This window comes from Typopeltis vanoorti, chromosome 15 (assembly GCF_054136105.1).
Source record: "Typopeltis vanoorti isolate ZY-2024b chromosome 15, IOZ_Tvanoo_1.0, whole genome shotgun sequence".
Classification (NCBI taxonomy): Eukaryota; Metazoa; Arthropoda; class Arachnida; order Uropygi; family Thelyphonidae; genus Typopeltis; species Typopeltis vanoorti.
Window position 1 is genome coordinate 114,517,559 of NC_143563.1, and position 25,352 is coordinate 114,542,910.

Sequence of the window (25,352 nt, forward strand, 5' to 3'; positions counted from 1 at the left end):
TGCTTGGGAAAATTAAGTTACAACCAACTTTTTATGACGATGTTATTGACCAGTTCATAAAGAACCGTAGAGTAGAATTTGTATTCAACTAAATTGAAAAATCCAGAATATCATTTGTAAAATAAATGTTGTATTTGTATGATTAAATGTACATAAATTTCTAAATATAGTTTTAAATGATCAGTAATTCATTATTCCGCTAATCAGACTTCAATCACACCTCTCACGCTCTGAATGATAACAAGAGCAAGCGTGAATTTCAAGACCTGCATTCGCCCCTGCTGCACAGCAATACCAAAATGGTGCGGATTTTTTCTTGCACAAAAGGCTGTTGTGCATTATAAGTATGCTCTATAAGAAGCATCCCACCAATGCATGGACTTGTCACCATTATATACTGCAGTCAACATGTGTCGCAAGTGGTGCCAGCTAAAGTTGGTTATCTCACCAACATGACAGTGGTATTATTTCAAGAGACTGGAGAGAATTCCATACTACATTTTTCTTCTTTAAAAATGCAAGAGAACAAGAAGTTTAATCATGTTGACAAATTAAACCATTGCCATAATACTCATAACTATATTTGAAAGCATAACTGGAAAAAATGAAGATATATATATAAGTCTTTATATATAAAGACTTTATATATATATAAAGTCTTCCCTATGCATGCATGCATGCAGAGGGAAGACTTTAATAACCTAACTCTGTAAATAAAACCATTTCAGTCTTGAGGTCTTTTTTTTAAAATTGGATCTTATATGATCTGTTTTTAGGTAATGTTATGTATTATAACAAACTATAAATATTTCAAACTTTCCAAAGTAGTTAAAAATACACTGCAAAATTATAAATGTCAAATGGAACAGACAATACCTCTGCTTAATTATAAATCATTTCCATAGTTTTAATAAAAAATATATTTTATGTATGAAAAATGATAAGGAGGCTTTTTGTTTCTTTTCTTCTTTTATTTATTTATTTTTAATATTATGTTGAATAAATGTATATTAGATACTCTCCCCACTCATCCACAAAGTTATTACTAAGCTGTGTTATTCAGTAAGTTGTGTCTATAGTTCTCATTTGCAGAAGATGGCGGATAAAGTAAAAGAATGACATAATGCAGTTATGAATCAAAATTAACAGATAGTTTTCAATAACTGGAAGCTTGTTCCACCTGTTCTGAATTTAAATAATCATTATTTTTCCCCATCAGTCACAAAAAAATCAGGAAGAAGGGCTTCATTAGTCAAACAGGGAAAATGGAGAAGTTTGCAACATTTCAAATTCAAATTCACAAAGAAATACTGATGTCATACCTTCTTATTGTCCACACACGCGCGCACAACAAATACTCTCACACACAGGTTTTTAAAGTTCAAATTAATTACTTCTTAATCATTGGGAGCTGTGAAAAGTTCGGATGTGTGCCAAACGGTTAGTCTTCCACAAGAAACCTTTTCCACAGATATGGCAGGAATAATTCTTGCGCTGAAAATCATGGATATCCATGTGTCTCCTTAAGGTGCTGCGATCAAAGAAACACTTCATACAGATGGGACAGCGGGGTTTTCGAAGTTCCATGGGTTGACTTACACTACTTCTTCCCCGCTTCGGGCGGAAAACACGTGGTACAGATGTGAGATACTCTCTTTGAAATGCAAAGAAGTAATCTGAAATTCGAAAAAATTTACTTCAGGCTCCGGACTAAGAGATATAATCTATATAGTGAAACTTATTTTATTTAGTTTCTTTTTTTCACCAGTCAGTCTTTATGGGCAAGTCACGACATTAATCAATCATTCGACAAAAGAATATTTCCATAAAAATGAGGTATTTCACCATCTCATTTTTACTTAAGAGATAGTAATAAAGAAAATAAGGACAACAAAAGCTAAACGATCACAAAATTTGTGATTTTGATTTTCTGCCCTTATTTATGAAATTTTTAAGTCTTATACAATAATATACTGAGAAAATACTGCAACTGGTAAAAGGAGAAATTCTGCAGAATGGCTCATAGAGTAAGTTTTAGTTTGATAGGCTAATATGACAGCAGCCGTTGGTGGGTAGTTATACGAAGTTTCGATGTGGCTCCTGGAAATCATTTCCCTAAATGACAAAATGTCATTTTATTTAAAAATTTCAACAAGTAAACATGTCGAAATAGCATACCACTAGATAGAAATGATTTGGTAACTATGTGTCCACCCCATAGTGAAAATTATAAAATGTTGGTACAGCATAAATACCACTAGATAGAAATGATTTGGTAACTATGTGTCCACCCCATAGTGAAAATTATAAAATGTTGGTACAGCATAAACTTATCACTTTCCAAATACTATCAGGACCAGGATGCATACATAAAGAGGAAGCGGATTTAATTCTTATTCAGAAGCTAATTGCTTCTTCCTAAATCTAATTTATAAAAAAGCGTAATAGGATTACGCTTTTTATCAGTATTTGTATGTTATCGAAATTAATGATTTTGTCAGCTAAAAATTAAAGATACCTCAGTATTTTTGTTTACAAAAATATATGCTGGGATCTAAGCATTTGTTAATGCATGTTAAGGTAGTAATTTTTGTATTTACATGCTTTCACTCCCATAATCATCCCCAACCCTCAAAAAACTCCATTACATTACATGAAATTGGTTTATTAGAGCATACACTTTGGAATTAACAGAGCAATGACTTACTTAAAATTTGTAATTTTTATTTAAAAGAATTGGAAAAACTGCTCACAGCAGTCAAATTATTGATTTCATGGCAAGTACGTAAGTGAGTCATTAGTGTTGTTTTCCAAGAAAACTGCCTCATACAGATGTAGCATGAGTATGGTCTACGGTGAGAATTGTGTATTTCCATATGTCTTCGCAGATTACTTTTGTCAAAAAAAGACTTCATGCAGATGTGGCAACGAGGTTTAGCTGAACTACTCCTTTCCGGACGCCTTCGGATGTGCATCGTGGGAAAGAAATGTAAAGCTGAAGTACGATTCCTGAAGTCATCTGCAATGATATCTGGAATTTGAAAAGATTAGCTTCAGAAGTTTGGAGAATCAAATCTAACTTAACGTAAGATTCATTTGATAATTATCTACCTAAACTAATAGGTAATTTTGACTGTCACTTTTTTTTTTTTTTTTTTTTTTTTTTGACCACATGACAAAATGTAATATCAGAAGGCTATGGTATAGGTACTGATTACACTCTACTGTGACTTAGAATACAAGCAACTTAAACTTTTTTGTTTGCTATTTCAACTTACTTCCATCATCAAGTAAACACCTAATATTCCTTGATCTTTAATCACCGATTTAAGTGTATACAGGCCAGATATAGCTTATTTATCATTTATGAATGTTTAAAATGTTAGTACACAACATGAATAATTATTAGTAATCGTTAACTATGAATATATATTGCTGTCTCAGCATTCCCAGAGAACGTAGCATTAAAAATTCCAAGTTATAAAAAGACGTGAAAATTTAATGCTATGGTTTGATGCACTTACGGCTTCAAAAATCATATGAGTGTAGATTTTTGAAGTATGTGCTTCTGAAGTAATAATTTTTTTACAATGTCCATTTATTTAGTTTTCAAAAATTACTGATGCCAATGATTACTTTTGTAAATAATGTCACTCCTCTCGCAGCAAGTTGTAAACCTATGCATAACATGGATGGGTAGGCTAAGGATTATATAATCCAGAAACTGTTATGGAACACCAAACATTTCCAAGCTGTAGGACAGTGGTCTAAATCAATTCACCAGGCAATGAAAATCACTTAACACTTAAACACATGCCAACGTGGGATATAAACCCAGCATGTAGTTTGGAGGCCACAGAACTTGGCCAACCAGGTTGGTAACCTATCTCAAAAATCTAAACAATACAGCAACTTTTTGACACCTTACTTGTTCGATATTTAAATTCATATCTTTTCGGTGCTTTCTAATATTCATTGTTACACAGCGTTTTTTTGTGATTATCAACTAATTATAATTGCTATAACAAAGCTCCAAGGGTCCTTCTTATGCAATTACCACAAATAGTCTCTCCCCCCTCCCCCCTTGACCTCTGCTAAGTATAATCCTTCTGTATTAATATGAAAAAATCTTGTTATCAATAAAAATATCTCTATCACATCACCTCATTTCTGCCTATCAATTTTGCAATTTACGTTCCTCGATCTCTTTCTCGTAAGAATCCAGAGTTCTGATATTGCTTTAGTCACATATCTCTTATATCTGAGCACCAGAAGCCATGTGTAATATGGCTGATGCATTGTACAGTGGCACAATGATCTCCTTATCTCTGAATTGTCTGAGTGCTCCTTATTCCCCCCCCCCTTTTTTTTTGGAATTCTCACTCATGAAAGGTTATAGGCCTATGTACATTATTACCATGAGTAGGTTAAGGATTTTTTTTTCTATTTTTATTTATTTCTTACGTAGTCCAGAAACCTTGCTCTAGAGAAGCATGCAACTCTTTCAAGCCACTCCAAGCCTACAATAAGCAGAGCAGTGGTCACACATCAGGTGATGAAATTCATCTTCCACCTAAAGATATTCACCAACATTCACGATCATGGTGGGATTCAAGTCCACAACCTATTTGTTGGAGAGTAGATATGCTAACCACTTGGCCAACCAGGCTGGCAAATCATAGCAGCAATATGCTGTGTAATTTTAGAAAGTCTTACAAACCTACCCTCTGAATGTCAGATGTAATGTCACCTACCTCCTAAAACACGGTTTCACCAATAAAGTACCCAGCCAACAATACTAATTTGTGGAATAATATTCCACAACACTCAACTTTTGTTGGTACTCCACAAGAAATATCATTAACAAATACATTAAAAATGTATGGCCCAAGCTAAGAACTTTGCAGTACATCACTGGTTAGCAGTTTTCTGGGAAAATACCCACTTCTCTCATGCCCAACTTGCTAGCTTGTTCAGGGCCAATCCTACCCACCTGACCAATCTGCCATTCACTTCCACCTCCTGGCTTGAATACCAAATTGTCATAAAGCAATGCATGCGCTAGTGTGTGCATGCATTCTGCACACACTAGTGCAGAATGCCAAAGCGAAACCTACTTTTTACAAGCTCATGTTGAAGAAGAATCCAATTTAACATCTGATAACATTTTCATTTTTTTCTTCTATTCCGCCCACTTTGTTGGGCATGAGTTGTAGTTTGGAAACATTTACCATTCTGAGCCTTATCTGTTTCTACAAATAGTATCATCAGGCGTAGGTACTACATTTGGCAATATTCAGTAACAAAACATGATAGCATGTCAATTCTTACTCATCAATATTTAACAAAATTTATTAATTTAAAAAAATCTTAAATCCAAACACGTTAGGTAAGTCAGTCAAGAAAAGTATTATTTCACACTCAAATCTTTGTTATCTACAAGAAATTCCCTAAGGCATTTGAAGTGGGAGGCATCAGTAAGTAAGTAAGGCATTACTAAAGTGGCACAAAATTGTGACAAAATGACTAGTTTGCTTCTTTAATGCTAAGGACTGTACAGTATTTGATATTTGAAAAGAGGAACTTAAAATTTCTAAATAGAACTTTTACCTTAAGACATTAAATTCATGTCTAATTTGATTCCCATGTTTACTCCCCCCCCCCCCCAGTAGCTTTTATAAAGTAAAGCTACTAAATCATCAGCCATGGCTAATGTGTTTTGTGAAAATGTGGTGGACAAAATTTCAGCAACTTGAAACACTAGAAAAAAAAAAAAATATGCTATTTTAGGCAGATAGTTTAATTAGTTCTAACTAAATTATGCTGCAATTATGATCTATATACACATAACACTGCTTTCGAAACTCATTATTACTGCACAGTAAACTCTTCCTTAACTTCTTGCTAAAAAATTTCTTTCATACTCAAAGGTTTAATTTTAAATGTATTCTCATGTGTAGGTACTACATTTTTGAACAATATCTATTGATAAATCGTTACTAAACATGCACGCGACTAATTAAATACATATTTTTTTAATTATTTTTTTTTCTCCAGATTTATTCACTATTTGCTCAACAAGATCAAGTTATTATACTGGAGGAAAAAAACACTTCAACAAATTTAGGGCAAGAAAATTATTCCAGAAAATTTAAATGCAACAAGACTAAAAAAAAGGATATGAATATGAAAAAAACCAAACAAGAAAATGGTTTAGAATTGACAAAAACTTTATGGATAATGAAATGAAGTGACATAATCTTAAGCATTCAGCTTCACAACATGTGGTATCTTCATATGAGAAGGTAAGTGCTGCGAATGAGTCTTAAGCAGGGTGACATGTCCCACTTTACACCTGTCTGCTACATCCTATCCAGTTCAGCATTTGTTCCGTTTTTTTTTTCTTTTTTAAACACATTTCAATACAAAAAATATCTCCATTTTCGGTTGGAAATTGGGTTATAGGTTGCGGCATTACACATAAAAAAGGCTGAATAGATCTACATAAGAACGAGACTACTTCAATAAAAGTGCAGAGTTATAATGGTTAAAGTACTTGCACCCTACAACTTTGCGACTGATATTCATGATTTTTTGTAAACATTTCATCATAGATGGTTTTTGGCTATCCCCATCTGACGAAATTTTAATGAAACGAAATTTTCATAGTGTTGTTTTATATTTTCTGATATATTCCCTACCATGCAGTAATAATTAGTTCTGTAAACATTTTCTTACTTAATTTATCTTAGATTAGCATATTTTGTGCAATTTAGGACAAAAAGGGTGCAGCTCCAAATTTGGAAATTTCATCAGCTTTTGAAGAAAAACAATTTTACTTTAATAATAATAATGCACAAATGTATATAACAGTCTAAAAACAATTTTTACTCAATTTCCAGAAGCTAATAAAATTGGAGCTGCCTCCTTCTTGATGCAGTTTTCAATTGAGAAAATCTTTCATTTAGTAGAATTTGCTCTGAGCATATTTTTTCATATTTTCTCAATTAAAAATATTATGGTGAATGGGAAGAGTCAAGTGAAAGTAGTGTTTCAAATTTATTAACCATAAAATGCAAATCTGAAGAAAAGTGCAGGCAATTTCATGAAAAAATTTAAAATAAGATCATTTTGAAAAAATACTGGTGGACTATTAAAAATTGTCCACCAGTATAATAAAAGCCGATGTATCAGTCAATAAATAAATATTTCAAAATATTATATAATTTTAATTAGTTTACCCTTGCTATCCCAGTTTGAATGTAATTTATCATCCTTACCCTAGTCTCAAGTGTATAAACATGCACAAACTACTTCATGTGTGCTGGAATTTTAAGTTTAGTTTCACGATTAGATATCAAATAAAATGAAATTAGACCACACAAAATATTTCTGTAATTAGAGTAAACATCACTATATACAACACAACCCCACACCGATCTTCCTATTCAATCATCCCAAGTTAATCTGATTATTACTTTAGTTTTGATTTATTCCTGGTGTGCATGTGCAAAATATTTAGTTTTTGTTTCAATTTTTCAACAGTTTTCCTACTAACATAGAAGGTATATATATCTGTGAAACTGCCACAATTCTTCCATATGTATTGTTATTATTATTGTTCCGGGCAACTCCAAGGAGTCGACAGACTCATCGAGGGAGACCCTAACATCATGTCAAGAACGACTATTCGACATTGACACAGTATCTATCATACCTTGCCTTTAACTCATTCACGGTCGTAGCACCCACAACAGACTCTGGAAGCTTATTCCACTCATTCACCACTCTCCAAGTAAAAAACCTAGCTCTAACACCCTTGTCAACCACGCTCTTTCCCAGCTTCCATGCATGGCCCATGTATGGAGGTGTGTGCGTAAGATTAAAACTATATTATGCAAAATGCATCCAGCAATATTTTTAAATGACTAAATAGTTAGCTTTAGTAAATGCGATTTTTTTTTTTTTAATAGGGAAAATAAAACAAATGCTCCTCTCCTTTTATTTTCAAAATCACAGGGAAACTTACTTCTGGCACTGCCTTCCCCCCCCCCCCCCCCCCCAACACACACACCTCAACTATATAAACGAAACTTTTCCTTGCAAAACTTATTAGGAATTAAACCCAGTTTTAAATATTTTACTGCTACCATCTTAATTTTTTCAATTCATTCCATAAATTGCTAGTTAATCCAGACAAATCTCAGTGATCAAATTAAATAAATAAAAAAATTAAAAGGTTTTAAGTCTAAAACTAAGTTGATGACTATTTATGTAAGTATCCCAAATAATACATTTATATTAAACCACACATTGCTTCCAGCTATTTTCTGTAGAGTCAGGTATTATAAATTTAATACGAAAAGATAATAAGATTATCATAATGACACTTGACCATTTTTATCTGGCATGAGATGTTGAAAGTTTATTTTTCACTTGGTTAGACTATAATAAATTTAGTTTAATCCTTTATCCAAGTGTGAGCAAACCAAGTTTACATCTGAAAATATATTCAGGACTGGAGTAAGGTAGTACAACACCGGGCAACTCGTAGCAAAGGTAGACCAAGCTAACATCACTCCTATCCCAGTATCTCCCATAATGCAAAACACATCTCCTTGCCGATATGGATAGAAGAGATGTTAGCTTGGTCCACTTTTGTTACGAGTTTCCCGGTGTTGTACTACCTGACCCCAGTCCTGTAGATATTTTCAGGTGCAAACTTTATTTGCTCACACTTGGATAAAGGATTACACTAAATTTATTATAGTCTAACCAAGTGAAAAATAAACTTTCAACATCTTTCTCTAAATCCAGAGTAATTTAATAAAAAGGTGGCACACCTTTTGGCAACTCCTATAGGTAAAGATGATCTCGCTATTGCATCTGCCTGGTATCTCCACCTCTGGGCCTGGCTCCCACTGAAGAGACCTCAATAAAGGTCGAAACTAGTCTGGGTAGTGGCCCTCACCTTAATGCATAACATTATACATATCTGCAAGGAGATGTGTTTTGCATTATGGGAGATACTGGGATAGGAGTGATGTTAGCTTGGTCCACCTTTGCTACGAGTTACCTGTTGTTGTACTACCTTACCCAAGTCCTGAAGATATTTTCAGGCACAAACTTTGTTTGCTCACACTTGGATAAAGGATTAAACTGAATTTATTATTTATGGCATGAGATGATCCCAAACAGAACAACTGATTTTTGTTTATTATTCTCTATTGTTTCTTATTTGTTCGTTATTATTGGTTTCTGATGGCAACAATTAGCCTAAGTCCTTTAGGAAATTTTTGCAATGTACTGTTTTCTTCAAAAAAAAAAGTTCAAGAAAAAAAATTTTTTTTCTCCAAAAAACTAATAATTAAATGTAATTTAATGCATCAGTTCAAGTTACTTAAATATATTTAATTTTTTCTAATATTTATTTTCCTACTATAATGGATAACTATGATTAAAGATTAGCATCAGGTCCACAAGACTAACAATGTTAATAGAGATGGAGCAACTGATTAGGCAATATAATGAGAATTATTTCAAATGTGGAACTGTGTGCTGTAATAATTATACTCTTCCTCAGCCTAAATATTTTATGTGCAAACTACACTGGTAAGGGACATCCACAGATTTGAACTTCAAGCATCTTTGCATGCATGAAAATCTTTTATGAGATCAGTTACAACTGTCAGATCTCAAGACACTAGTTTGCAAGATAGCACAATTAACAAGTAAGATAAAAATGCCTTGCACAAATGAAGAATCATTTCATCAGACAGTATGGAAAGAGAAAAGATGCCACTTTTTAATACTACTATTAGTTGATGAGAGTACAACAATGATTAAATATGAAAACTTTTCATTGCAGACTGATGAATATATAGACATTAGTAACTGTCCTCAGATTATAGCAATAGTTATTATCGACGGAAATACTTGGACGAGCACCATCTGTTCTGTAAAGAAGTACCAAGACAGACAGACTACTGGGGATGAAATATTCAAAATGGCAAGAGATATTATGGAAACACTGCTAAAGGTTTTGTACTGATGGTGCACCTGCAGTGATAGGAAGATGTAAAAGGCTTTATGTTAAGCGTTTATTCTGAAACTCTTGTACATAAAAGTATGCTGTAGATCTGAATTTTTTTTTTTATTAAATAATACAATCAAAATAATATAATAAAATCCAACAAAATAATCTAATTTGTTGGACTTTACCTTTCAAAAGGATTTGAAAAAGATTTTGCTAATGATTCTCACTTTGCAGATTTGTTTAAGAATAGTTATTGGCATCAAAATATAGATTAACTGATATTTCTGAGCACCTGAATGAATATTTTTACATAGCACTGAATTTTCCATTAACATGTGTTGAAGTTTATGGGGTTAGGACAAAAATTCAACTTTGGAAAAGTGAGGTTCTCTAGTGATGTTTAGTCGGTGTTATAATTTGAATCCCAAAGATCAGTTGGGAAGAACAGCATTATTATTAACAGCAACCTTCATGGAGTCACAGCCCACTTAACTTAGCACCAACCTTCAAGTCATTTATATTCTTTGCCTTCATAACACATTCTAGCAATGAATTCCACTCACCCACAACATTCACCATATAAAAGATCCCATACCCCCTCCCTTTTTTTTTTTTACAACACACCTTGACATAACTTTCAGGAATGGCCTCTCGATCATCCCCTCTTACCCCATGCTTTTTATAATCACTTCTGTATGAATTCTCCTCACTACCTTAAATGTCTCAATTATGTCTTCCTATCCAGAGTCCTGATATTACCTTGATCATTCATCTCTGGGCCCTCTTCAGTGTTTCCACAACACAATGAAAATCACATGACCAAACCTGAGTGCAGCAGAACATGTGTGGGCTGACCAGTATCATATACAGTAGCACTACCTCCACTTTCTTATCCATACTTGCAATTTACCCCTTATCATAGCAGAAATATCATGTTCAGTCTTTGCAAGGTGGAATGTGCCCTCTAAACTTTATCCTATTGTCTGCCATCATCCAGACCTAGAATCTCATCCACTACTTGAACACAGCTCCACCAATAACAGTACACAGCCTTATACACCTCTGAATCCTCAAAATGCAGAACTTTGCATTTATAAATATTCACACTACAATCCCACTCATTTGTCTGTTCCAATCTTCTTAAAAGGAATTAGTATTGGCAAACAGTTGAAGATCTCCAGTCCATCTACCTAAAATATTATTAACAAATAAATTAGGAGTGGCTCAAGAAAAGAACACATGAGGCACACCAGTGGTCACTTTCTTTTCTGAGACTACTTCATCATATGCAATTTACTGGTACTGTTCACAGAGATCCCCCCCCCCCCAATCTGTCTAACCATCTGTGACAATCTATTAAATGGCTTGGTAAGATCCAAGAATATCATTGTTTATGAATTTGCCATACAACAGCTGGTGTTGTTTTAGTAATAACCTTTTCATAAAATATAAGTAGATTGCTGAAACAAAACCCACTTTTCAAAAAACCATAATGATCAGTGAATTCTATGTCCACTGTTCCAATACAATATTTAGTGCTAACTCATTTCTCCAACACCTTGACCACAACCGCAAATATACGGACTGGTCTATAGATGGAAATTTGTCATACAACCATTCTTATGAAGTTATACTGTATTGCAATTTTTTCATTTTTTAGCAGGAATCTTTCCCATTGCATGACTTTAATTATATTTGATCTGATTGGCAAATCTCTTTTCATACTTATTTCTAAACCAGCTTTCGTCTGCATTTTATATTTTTCACCCATATGACTTCTACCAATTGCTATTCCTCTTCTAAAACATCTTTACCCACACTGCTTCTCTGATTTCACTGTTCATCCATCTCACTCCTACTATTTCTTCATATTGCTATATTAGTAATGATTTTACCTTGCAATTTTCAGAGATTTTACAGCCCATAATGGTAATGAGCTGACCTTTGAGTCTACTTTGACTGTTTTACTTTCTTTTATCTTTTTTGTTTTCTTTTATCAGAAATTGTTTTTCAATATTTAAATAAATTGTTTTACAATTTATTTATACCATATGTCTGCAACAGATATAAAAAAGAATTTCACATGTAAAAAAAATATTTAGTAAATATAAGTTTATTTACTAATGATACCTGCCATCTTGGGGTACTTAAAGATAAAAGCTAGATAACTGGAAGGAGACCTCCACATAGTCTTTTAAGGAATGTGGAGAACTGACCACAGCCTCTGATCTAACATCCAATCCTCAACTTCTCGTCGTGTACCCTCTTAGGTATCTACTTGGATACTAAATGAACAAGCATGGGCTGGCAATTTGAGAGTTAGCTGACCAAACTGTATTCTTATTTGTTTAAACCATAATGCAAAATGAGGGCACAACATGAAAAAATTTCATGCCAGTTAGAGTGTCACCAAGTTAAACAAAGCACCTATTGCTTTTATCAGGAAACTAGGGCAAACAGCAAAAAAGTCAAATACTGAAATAAACACCTGAACATATCCAAAACTCAGCAATAGTAGACTTCAAAATTAGCACCATCAATGGAAAAGAAATGAGACAAGCAGAAGAAAAAAAGGATATCAGAAGTTCCTGGCAAGTAAGTCAGCTTTTGCTCTTAAAGAATAGAGAAAAATGTAAGAATCTGAAGTGCTGTGTAAAACTAGCTAAACAAAAGTCATAGGAAGACTGGTAAAAACTTAAAAAAAAGTAAATATCAAGAAGGTGGCAAAATAGTCTGGAGACTATTTTGCCACCTTCAACAAGAAAGAGTATTGTAAAAGGAATCAGAAATGATAAAGGTTGATCTTTTGTTTTGGTAGAAAACAAAAGATCAACGGGAATGCTATCAAAAACCTAAAATGTGAAAGACAGCTGGAGAAGATAACAGTTTTACAGTGGCTATATTGCATAATTCAGAAGGCTAAGTCACGGGGTTCAAGTCCAGATGAGTGAAGTAGAGCTCTCATAGTACCCATCAATAAAAAGGGAAATAAAGCTGAATGTGAAGAATTTCTTTACCCAGTGTTCTTCGTAAGATTTTTGCAAGTATACTTGAGAAAAAGCTAAGAATAATTGTGGAAGGGAAACTCGGAGAAGAGGAAGCTGGGGATAGGCCAAAAAGAGGTAGACAGAATCAGATTTTCACTTTAAGAAAAACAGGTGAGAAACAAGGGAATATAACAAAGATCTATACTAACTTTTGGAAAAGATCTGGAAAAGGCATATGACCAAGTGCCAAGAGAAAATCTATTCAAAATGCTACAGTTATATGGTGTAAATGAGACATTATATTGAGTAATGCATAGTTTATATTTGAGTAGTAAATCAGCACTTAGAACTGGAAAATGGTACGATGTTAATCAGATGTGAAACAAGGGTGCACATTATCCCCACTGTTATTCATAATCTGTATGGTTCATACACATACTGGCCACTGAATTCATAACTTTTATGCAGATATAAGCATCAGTTATACAGCATATATACAAAATATATGCTGGGTCATGTGCATCACCACATGTTCAAGGAAAGTATTTAAGAATGCTGCTGGTCAGTAATCATCAGTCAAGTTGATCACACCAGGAAAAACAAAAGATCTTTCTGGGTTTTATAAAGGGCTGAGTGAGTGACTGCCTGGCTGGAGCCACAATTTTGAAAACAGCAGAGCTGACTGGTTTCTGAAAAGCTGAGCTATCCAGGGTGTTTAATTCAGTGGAAAAACAACCACATTGCTTGTATAAGAGAAGTAACAGTGGTCCTACGACAGCCTGTCAGGAACAAGATCGTCATTGTCTTAGAAAGCATGTATGAAGAAATAGAATTCCTATATGAATCACCAAAGTATGAGCAGGTAATTAAAGAGAATCAATATTGGCAGTCTCATGCCTATACAGAAACAAATGACTTCTGTGGAGAACCAGAAAGTTCGTCTACAGTGATGTCAGGAACACCGTGACTGGAAGACTGAAAAAAGTCATGTTGTGACTTTTTCCACTCTCCTGTCAAACTCAGAGTTTGACAGCAGACTGGAATAAACTGAATAAAAAAGGAAGCACTGAAACTAGTTTGCTTTGTAAACACAACTCAAGGTTCTGGAAGTGGTGTCATGGTGTGAGGCATGATCTGTTGGTGCAGAACAGTTCCTCTGATATTGCTGGAAGGTGGGATTATCTGAACATTATTGCAGATCAAGTCCATTCCATAATGATGGCATTTTATCCAGCAGGTAGCTGCTGTTGTTTTATGGACAACAATGCTGCTGTCCATTGTGCAATAATTGTTTAGCAGTGTTTTAGCAACTTCCACCATGTGCCTTGGCCATCACAAAACCTGGATCTGAACCCAATGAGAATGTATGGGATATTTTGGAAAAATAGATCCAGGAGCAAAGTCCTCTTCCATCAAATGGAAGAGGACTTTGCTCCTGAGCCAGTTAAAGAACTGTGTAGTGAATGCCTAGTATGTTGTAGATGGAATCCACTGCCTTGTGGAATCTATGCCAAACTGCATATATGCTGTAATGCATAATAAAGGAAATCCAACACAGTATTAAATAAAAGTTTCTAATTCAGTGGCCAGTTGCATGACTTTTTTCCTAATGAAGGAATGTGGTATCGAACCTAATATCAAAATTGGAGATGTCAATCTCAGTTCTTTACTTCATGTAGATGTTATACTTCTAAATGAATCCAGTACATGTTGCAGGATTCTCAGACTAAATTTATCAATTTAGTCTGAGAATCCTGAAAACATCGACTGAATCCATCCTGAATGAAGAACTCATAGAATAGACACATTTCAGCTATTTAGGTACATTTTTGAATTAACATGGCAGATTAAATATGGAAACAGATAACAGAATTAGCCATGCTGGTGTGGTAGCAATTCAACTGAATAAATTTATGTGGAATAAGAGAAATTAGTTAAAACACTAAACTAGCTGTGTATGAGACAGTGTAAGTTTAACTTATGGATCTGAGAGTTGGGTTAGATATAAAATACCTGATCAAAGACTGGAGACTATAGCTGAGCGTTCTAAGAAACTTAGGGAAGTAACAGATGGCATCAATGGTAGAATCATATTAAAAATGAAGATATTAGGAAAAAACTGGAGTGTTCAGGAATATGTTATGTCAGCAGAGCTAATCTCAGGTGGTTAAATAGAATGGTAGAAGAAAAGTTAGAAAAATAAGTGTTCTTTTCCAAGATGGCAGAAAAAAGACCCAGAGGAACATCAAAATCTAGGTAGATTGACAAAGTAAAAAGTGCCTTAGAAGACAAAAATGTAAGATCTGATAATATCGAAATCTTGACAGAGAGATTAATTTGAAGGATAATTGTTGATAAGAAGTTAGTGATGATAATTTTCATATAGTACTATCATACTGGCTAACTTAGACAAAGATCCAGGTGGAATTAAGATTGGTGGCAGAAAAATAAATAATTTAAGATATGCAAAGAATACAACCCTCACAGCAGAAACTAAGGAAGATCTGGAGCAGTTGATTCTATTGGTAATACAGAAAGTAACAAAGCCAGACTTAATTTAAACATCAGCAAAACAAAAGTGATGGCTTCTTGCAATTTAAATGAATTTACAACAGAGGAAGATAAAATAGAAATTGCTGAAAGTTATGATTTACTGAGATCCAGAATTAGAAATGATGGTGTGGTGAATAAAAAGCTATGGTAAACCTGACAAAAACTATGAAAGATAGAGGTGTGAGTAAGGCCATGAAAGGTATAATTGTCAAAGTAATGGTATTTCCAGTAAGTACGATTATTAAGAAGACAGACAGAAAAAGTAAATTGATTCATTTGAATTATGGGTGTGGAGGAGACTATTAAGAATCCTGTGGATTGCAAGAATAACTAGTAAGAAAATTTTAGAGAGTATGAAGACATAATGCTCCTTAGAGGTGATTGCTAAACAGAAGTTGATGTATTGTGATTGTCTGTGAAAATACTAGTGGTGGCTGGCAGTAGATGGTGTTGATGATGAAAGCAGTTACAGTTGGTGGAGTGGTGGAGACGGAGAGTTGTAGAGTAGGTGCCCTCCCTCAATTATCCTTTGGACTCCCTGGAGGTGTTACGTAATAATAAGATTATGTGAGCTGATGAAGCAATGAAAAAGACAGCAATGTTGGGGAAGATTGAGGGAATGAGAAGAAGAGAAAGACCACAAAAGAGTTGGATGAACAACATAAAAGAACTATCAACTTGAACTTACAATTGCTGAAAGAAAGGCCAAAGGCCGAGTGGGATGAAGAGCCTTTGTACATAAGATCACCAAGAGTCGAAAACAACCGGATGGCACATAACAACAATCATAATTGTTGTTATTTTTTTTTTTATTGTTGTTTTTATTTTTCAAATCAATATAATGAAACGAGATATTTATGTTCTTTCATTTCAATGAACATATTGTAATAATTATTTGCGCTATTTTCAAATGCTTGCATTCTAAATCATTGTTAAATTATTGTAATTAATGATGTTTTCAAATAACATTTACTGAAAGAAACACATTTTTAAAATATTATTTTCCCTGTAAAATTCCAATATATGGATCATCATCAAGCTTAGTTCTGGATACCTGTTATGTTTATATAAACAATACATGATGTTAAATTGCATTCCTCACTTTCTGATGACAAAACTTTAATTGCCAATTTATATCCAATAATGCTTCAGAAGACTTTCTGTCTTTCTTTCATCTTTAGCTTAAAGCAACAGATTATTATTGGATGATCATTTCAATAATAATATCCAATCCTTAACCACTCTAGTTATCTTTGGAGAAAATGTTTGAAACATCGTACGCACACAATGATGAAAAATTTACACTAATTTTGAAGTACATCCATCTCCTTCCTTTTTTTTTTTTAAATTAAAAAAAAAAAATAGACAAAATTAAGAAAAAGGCATTGCTTTTCCTAGCTGATAATTTGTGTACAGTAAATGACATCTACTTATCTACTAATATAGATTATTATTGGATGATCATTTCAATAATAATATCCAATGCTTAACCACTCTAGTTATCTTTGGAGAAAATGTTTGAAACACCCTATGCACACAATTTACACTAATTTTGAAGTACATGCACTCCTTCCTTTTTTTTTTTTTTAAGTTAAAAAAAAAAAAAGATTGGAGAATTAGGCAAAATTAAGAAATGTTTTAGCATTGCTTTTCCTAGCTTATAATTTGTACAGTAAATGACATCTACTGTACATAAATTATTTACCTTATACATCAGTATTTTGCCTGCCATTAACAATGAACTACAGTTACAAGATAAAAAGACATAAAATAAAAAATTATATTGTATACACTTAAGTCTATTAACACAGGTTTGGAAAATTTTGTGCCTGACTTACTAGCCAGGTATCTGCTTGTGTCACCTAATATTGTCACATGTTGGTCAGTTCAAAAGCTATTGTTAATGCTATGGCTAATTTTGACCCTATTTAACTAACAATGTTGAAGCTAATAAGTCTGCTGAGGCATAAAAAAAACTCCTGCATTTAAATCTACACACACACATTTAACTACATGTCGGTTTTCTGAATTCTCACAGGCCTCAAAACAATGGCAGTGACAGGGCATGTGAAGCAGTAATAACTGAGAAAATATTCGAAAAACATTTAGGTTACGTTTTTAGAATCAATATTATATATTTTGATAAAATAAAGCTATATATAGTGGTTATTATTTTGCATTATGCATGAATTCTGTAAGTATTTTTATGATGCTTATGTAGAGGTGCAATAGGTACTAAAAATACTAAACACTTATGACATAAAACATGCCATAGAATCAGCATCACATATATAACTTTGACAAAACTGTTAGGCACATTTTCAAGCCCTGTCTATCTAATATCTCTATTTAAAATTACAGTTGCACTGCATATACATTTCCTTATACACATTTCTCTTAAAAGCAGTGTATCTGAAATACAACTATGAACAAAAGATAATCTATTCAAATATTCTCCTGTGTGGAAAGCATTTTCACACCTCTTAATAGAGATAATTGAGGGCTTGTGCTTTTAATCCAGTACTTTAAACTACCAAGGCCTCCAAAAAAAAAAAAAAAAAAAAAAAAAAAAAATTATTATAATACCCATGAGCCTCCCACTACCATCATGATTTGAACCCATTAAATGCTCTTCAGTATCATATGCAACAGCAATGCATTCTACTCCCTCTCTCTCACTTATAAAGTATTAAGAAACAAATACCTACAAACTATTCTGTAAAGAATCTTACATATATATCTAATAGACTCCTCTCTTAGCAATTTCTATGTTATGATCATATTATTTCTTGGCCAAGTTTTGTGAAGTGCATTCCCTAAGCTCCTTTATCCAACAGAACTATTTTGTCCAGTAGAAACTGGATAAAATAGTTCTGTTGGATAAAGGAGACTCCAAGACAGAGGCAGCAAGTTATATATTGGCTGATACCTCAGGCATGGTTGCTTAAGGTGCTAGAAAGTTGGTTTAAATGGGTGAAATAGATAAGAGATGGCCGATGGACATGTATCGAAAATTAGTATATGGTGAAGTACAATCTAGGAGAAGGCAAGTGTTATATAATAGTGTTCCATAAGGCCATTGTTATTTAAATTGTTACATATACATGATATAGGGAATGATTTGAGGGGGAGGGCTATATATCTAATTGTTTGCTGACAATGATAAGCCAAAGATAATTCTTAATAAGGTGATGTAGATATCCTACAGGATGATATAAATACAGTGGCAGTGTGAGCAAAGAACAATAGTTATAAGTTTAACAGGGCAGAATGTAAGGTTATGCACTATGTATTATCCAATGCAATGAACAGCAAGAAACTGAAAGTGGGCAAAGCAAAATTTGGAGAAAAGAGCAAAGCTAATAAAAATGGTAAATACTTGTTGGATTTCTGCTCAGGACATGGACTGGTTATTACTAACACAATGTTCCAATATAAAAATGTGCACAAATTCACATAGAGAGAAGCAGCAAGGAATAAGAAAAGTCTCACTGACTATGTTATTGTTGATAGTGATGTTTTCTCACTGATGCAGAGCACTAGACTGTACAGAGGATTTGAAATTGGAAGTGATCACCATTTAGTCTTGAGCAGGATAAAATTGAATTTCATATTGAAAAGAAGAACATGTAAGGAAGTTTTAATGCGAATAAAAGGTGAGCAGTGCTCAGATGTGAACTGCAAACATTATTCAAGAAAGAATGAAAGAGTTTGAGAACAGGAACCAAACCTTCAAGATTTCAGCAGCAAGCCCAGAAGAAAACATTGGTTGATTTAGCCAGAGAGGCATATGGTGAGGTTGTCTGCAAGCATAGAAAAATCAGAACTCCATGGTAAACACAGGAAGTTAAAGAGGCAGTGAAAGAAAAGAAGAGAGCTTATCAAAAGTTGCTGCAAATAAGTCAGCTTGTTCTCTTAGAGAATACAGAGACAAATGTAAGAAAGCTAAATACCAATATCCCCCATAAAGAAACTGTAGACCTATTAAATCAAAAATTTCCATCGGACATTGTTGAACTTTTCAAATTTGTTATCACCTCTGGTTACTTCACATGGAAAGGAATAATCTACAAGCAAGAGGATGGGACAGGGTCTCTCTTGTCACCCAATTTGGCAGATCTGCTTATAGAACATCTAGAAGAAATAATAAAAAATCCTCACATTTAAACCCAAACCAAAACTCTGGCTTCGGCAGATTTACATTAGAAAGAGAATCCCCACAAGGCATCCCCTTTCTGGATTTACACATCCAAAGAAAAGAAGACGGTTCCATCTCCACCTCTGTCTATCACAAACCAATATTTTCAGGCCGCTACATTCACAATACTTCAGCTCATCATCCCTCTCGAAAATTTGGCATCATTAAATCATTGGTAACCAGAGCACACAGACTATGCTCCTCTGAGGATTCTCTATAACAAGAATTGGAAATAATCAAAAACACAGCCACTCTAAATGGTTACAATCTCAAAACAACTCAAAAAATCATCAGCAATTCCTCCCCACTTCAACCTAGACAAGAACAACCCCATAGGATTCCCATAACTTATATCAAAGGCATCTCCGAACGGCTCTTGAAAATTATGAAGGAATACAATCTTGCTGCCACCTACAAACCCATCAATCAGATCCAAAACTTGTTACCCTCGCCTAAAGACAAACTTTCACCTATGCTACTACCTGGTGTATACGAGGTTCCATGTTCCTGTAAACTCTCTTGTTTTGGACAGACAGGCAGATCAGTTTTTAAAAGCATTTCGGAACATCAAGACCATATTCGCCTCATCAAACTGCATAAATCATGCCTCGCTCAACACAGAGTTGAAAACCCAAACCACAAGATCCACTGGAAAAAGACAAAACTTCTACACAGATCTTCATATAAATATGAACGTTTATATAAAGAAATGCTGAAGCCCTACTCCACAGACCAAATCTAAACCACAATGATGTTCCTGCCATCCCTAAAGTATGAGAAATTGTCATACAAAATTGTGTAAAATAATAACCGTAATTAATTTTAATTTAAGTTCAAGCCGCAACGTGCCACTGCACGCAATTTGGATTCCTTTGTACGTATGCGCCCTTTCTTTTGTCATTCCTAGTATTGCCATACTGTACTGATGATGTCTTAAGATACCTAGGACGAAATATTTACGTAATAAAAAACCTATTACTGTGGTTCATGTGTGTTAAATTTAGTCAGGCCAAATAGTCTGTAAGGATCAGATTTTCACTTTATGATAAATGGTTGAGAAATCATTGGAATATAACAAAGATCTGTATTTAAGTTTTGTAGATACAGAAAAAAAAAAAAAAGGCATACAACAAGGTGCCAAGAGAAAATCTATTCAAAACGATATATTGCTTGATATAATGGGGCGTTATATCAAGCAATACTTAGTCTTTAATTGAGTTGTAAGTCAGCAGTTAGAATTGAAGTACATTATCCCCTCTGCTATTCATTATCTATATGGATCACATTATGAAGGAAAGTGGTATTAAACCTGATATCAAAACTGGAGATGTTAATCTCAGCTCTTTTCTTTATGCAGATGATGTTATACTTCTAAATAAATCTGGTACAAATCTGCAAGATTCCCTGACTAAATTGAATAACTGTTGTAATAGATTTCGTATGAAAGTTGCCAATAACAAGGGAAAGACAATGAAAATAGGCAGAAGCAATGAATATATGAACTGCATTGTGAATGGAGAACCTATAGAACAATATTAACTATCAAAAAAGTTGGAATTTTTTAGTGGTGTATATATGCTCTGAATCTGCAGTCACGACTATGGCAAATCTAATGTGCAACATTGTATGGTAAAAGAATCGCACAGGTGTGAGTGACATGATGAAGACATACAGGAAAGTAAAAATCAACTATCACAGCTTTGTAACATATCTCCACAACTTTACATTTCCCTTTTTATTTTAATTCTACCTGGAATAATATCATTAAAAACTAGAAATACAATTTTATTAATACAGACCAGTTTACAATAAAACTTAGATTAAAACCTACCAGTTTCGCCAGCAAACTGCCTGGCTTTTTCAAGGCATTTACGGAGATATGAAAACTCGTAAATGCAAATTGAAAGGAACATAAAAAACATTGTAAACCAACTAGTAGCTAAGGTTACACGTTCGCATGACAGAGAGGACTTAATTCATTATCACGCATGAGTGTTTGTTGTAGACATGTAATGTGATTACTGGCTAGCTGTAGTTCAGATTGATAGAGTGAGAGGATCAGGTTTTTCCATGAACTGTTTAGAATTACCCCCTGATTTCTGTTGAGGTTTCCGCTCTCTCTCAATCAATCTGAACTACAGCTAGCCAGTAATCACATTACACGTCTACAACAAACATGCATGCGTGATAATGAATAAGAACAATAAGTCCTCTCTGTGGCATTTACGGAGATATGAAAACTAGTAAATGCAAATTGAAAGGAACATAAAAAACGTTGTAAACCAACGTGTAACCTTAGCTACTAGTTGGTTTACAATGTTTTTTATGTTCCTTTCAATTTGCATTTACTAGTTTTCATATCTCCGTAAACGCCTTGAAAAAGCCAGACAGTTTGCTGCCGAAACTAGTAGGTTTTAATACAAGTTTTATTGTAAACTGGTCTGTATTAATAAAATTGTATTTCTATTATAAAACGACCAAATATGTATAATTTAAATCATTAAAAACTATCAGATAAACACATAATGATAAAAGGATGTATGGAACTAACAACAAATAATCCCCCCCTTTTTAAATGTTTTATTTTAGTACATAAAGTGGATCAAGTACTGACATAAAACAATGAACCTGGGTTATTTCTTCTAAGCTGCTGCATGCATCATTGATTAACTGGACATTTCATGCTACTTTTAGGTAAAGCAAAAAACAAGTAATTCTCTAACACCAAACTATATAGCTGAAGAGACTGCCACAGTCATCTAACTGGAGGCTTCACAGCTGGCACTGACAAATTTATGGCAATTTTTACTGGATATTTTAGGTTCACATTAGCAGCTAAAATTTTGCACAGAAACAAATGTTTGACATACTGTAGAACATTTCCTTGTCAATGTAAATTCCAGTTAAAACTGCATACTTTTATACTGTCAGTATCCACTAGAAACGCTTGCCAACTTAGCCTTCTGTAAGTTGTACAGAGAAAAAAAATCAGTAAAGTAATTTTTACTCCAATCTGAACACAGATTTTCAGAACAAAACTCATACTATAATTATAAGAAATAATACTTATACTATGCTCTGAACAGGATAAAATCTAATTTGTTGCAAAATACTAACAGCTGTGATTATACAAGAACTCCACGCTACACAGCAAGTATAGTAAGGTCTGGACTAGTTTTATGAGAAAGTGAGACACCAGCTCTAGTTGAAAAGTTTTCCTTTTGGATTATTTTCCTTTCTCCTCAAAACGGAAATAAATAAATAAATAAATCATGTACATATACAATATTCATAATGAAGAATACATTAAACATTATCAATAGTTAGTTTTGCTTGGTGCCAAAAAAAAAAAAAAAAAAAAAAAAAAAACAGTGGCAGTAAAATCAGTGCGCAACAATTGGGCGATGATCAACTGGACGATAGCCAAGTGGGCGACAGAAACTTGAAAAATTTTGCACACCTGGCAGGCATACGATTTGGCAGATTTTTTTTGAATATTGGTAAAATATGTATATATATATGGTGAAGACTAATGAGGTATGAGTTATTTCCATGTAATTGAAAAAAAAAAAAAAAACTAAAACTAATCCAGACCTAAGCTTACCTGCGTGAATTTGCCTCTGATATTCTAATTTTCGATAAATTAAAAATTTGTAATCATTTAAGAAAGAGTTGGTTAAAAAATGTGGTCTGAAAATTATTTTAAAATGAACAGTTATAATTGAAGAATATTAAAATAAAGAAAAAATACAGTTTTATAATTCATTTATTAATATTCTTTTGTAATTAACAAACATATTTACACGTTACATATATACATTAAAACAAAAAAGTATATGCAATTCAAAACAAATTCAAAACAAAACTATAATATGAATTAAATGTATTAATTCATATTATAGTTATATGCAATATCATGTAAATATTCTATTATATTTTCGCTATCATAATTTATAACTTTTCTCAAAACTCTTTGATCAGCTTCATCGCAACGTCTACATTAGCGATGATGTTGAAAACCTGCTACTTTTAAATTTCTTCTTTTAATATTCCTGTGTCGACTGTTATGATTTGGAAGCCTTCCTTCTACCACAGAAGAAATATTTTCTAGAACTTGAGTTATGATTTGTGATGGGTTGCTCACTGTCGTATCTGCTAATTTTTTGCCTGCTGTACTAATTTCATGCTTTATAACTCTGGCCGCATTTCCAGAACTGCTACATGTGTGTTCCTGTTTTTCAGAAATTAATGATCCTTCACTGACACTTGTCCAGATTCTACCTTTACATCCTTTGTTTTTATTTTCACATCGCCAAAACTGAATCGAACCTTCCTTATTAATCTTGTCTTTAACATAAAGATACCCATTCCAAGCATATTTTTCCTTGTCTCTTTGACTTAATATTCTTGAATTATCCATTTCTGAAGAATAGAAGCAAGAAATATAAATATAATAATAAAATAAAAGTTTTCACTATTGATATAATTAAGAATTTTTTCAGTACTATTTTTCATTTGTTGGGACACAAATAAAGATTCATAATAATAATTGCACTTAGCAGTTTGTTTCAAATGATAGATAATCAAGAGTTTAAAATTTATTTAAATTAATTTAGATGTTACATATAAATTTGCTTAGTGTTACTTATAAATATGCCAAGTGTTAAAAAAAAAAAACAAGTCCCAAAAAATTAGTATAAGATTAAGATTGTACATTTTGAATAAAACTTTTTATTTACCTACAGTTGTTCTTTGCATGTTGTAAATGTAATGTTGACACAAATATTGGAAACAATGTAATAAAAAACAACTAGTCTTGATTGTTTAATAAAAGTCAAAATATCATGTGAATGCTTATTGAACTAAATAACTGCACGAAATGCACAAATGATAAATTCCCAAAGAAGAGAACCTTGCACAATGAAGCTTAGAAATACTTTTAACTCATTTCTGAAAATGATTCGCTTTTATACATACTTATTTTACATTCACGGTAAGTTCGTCGAAAGCGAAAATATAATAGAATATTTACGTTTATTGCATTTAACTATAATATGAATTTATTTCTTTATTAATTGTAAACCCCCTAAGTGAGGGTATCAGCTCAGCAATATAGAATGCTGTAAATAGGGAATGTCAACTTTTATGTGCACGAAGTCTGTAATGGTCAAGATGGCAGAAAAATCAATGGCATCAAGGGCATGACAGCAAGATGTGCAACACATCGAGGACACAATCCAAACATCTAAGGGACTTGTGGGCAGCCGTCGTGGAAGAGATTGAAGCCTCACCACGTATTTATCAGTTGTCAACCATGAAACACACCATGTCACAATGTGAAGTTAGAGATGTGGTTGAGATCTCTGCAACCATTAGCTCTTATAGCTACAGGGAAGAAGAGCTTGAAACTGGGAATTGTAAGACAAGAACTACTAAGGTAGTGTATGATGAAGATAATATCCCAAACCCTCCAGGAAGGATATTCTCAGATATCACTTGTCTGAAAACCAGGAACAATCTCTTGAAAATAGTAACATGGAACATCAGAACACTATGAGGAGAGCAAATTAGACAACTT

At 33.4% G+C, this 25,352-nt stretch overlaps 1 protein-coding gene across 29 annotated transcripts in view; it reads right to left on the bottom strand.

Annotated features, from left to right (window-relative positions):
- Window positions 1–25,352, bottom strand: part of LOC150099090 (uncharacterized) — a 479,515-nt gene that overhangs the window by 184,980 nt on the left and 269,183 nt on the right. For 4 of the 29 annotated variants that reach the window (XM_090405379.1, XM_090405381.1, XM_090405377.1 and 1 more), the window contains exon 5: window positions 23,523–24,196. The exons of 23 other annotated variants lie outside the window; for them this stretch is intronic. In XM_090405379.1, coding sequence (XP_090261505.1) covers window positions 23,775–24,196 — 422 coding nt within the window. In that variant the 3' untranslated portion in view covers window positions 23,523–23,774. Of the gene's footprint in view, window positions 1–1,027; window positions 1,677–2,649; window positions 3,032–23,522; window positions 24,197–25,352 lie in introns of those variants that run through there. 2 more of the 29 variants (XM_090405391.1, XM_090405385.1) reach the window with 2 other exon arrangements.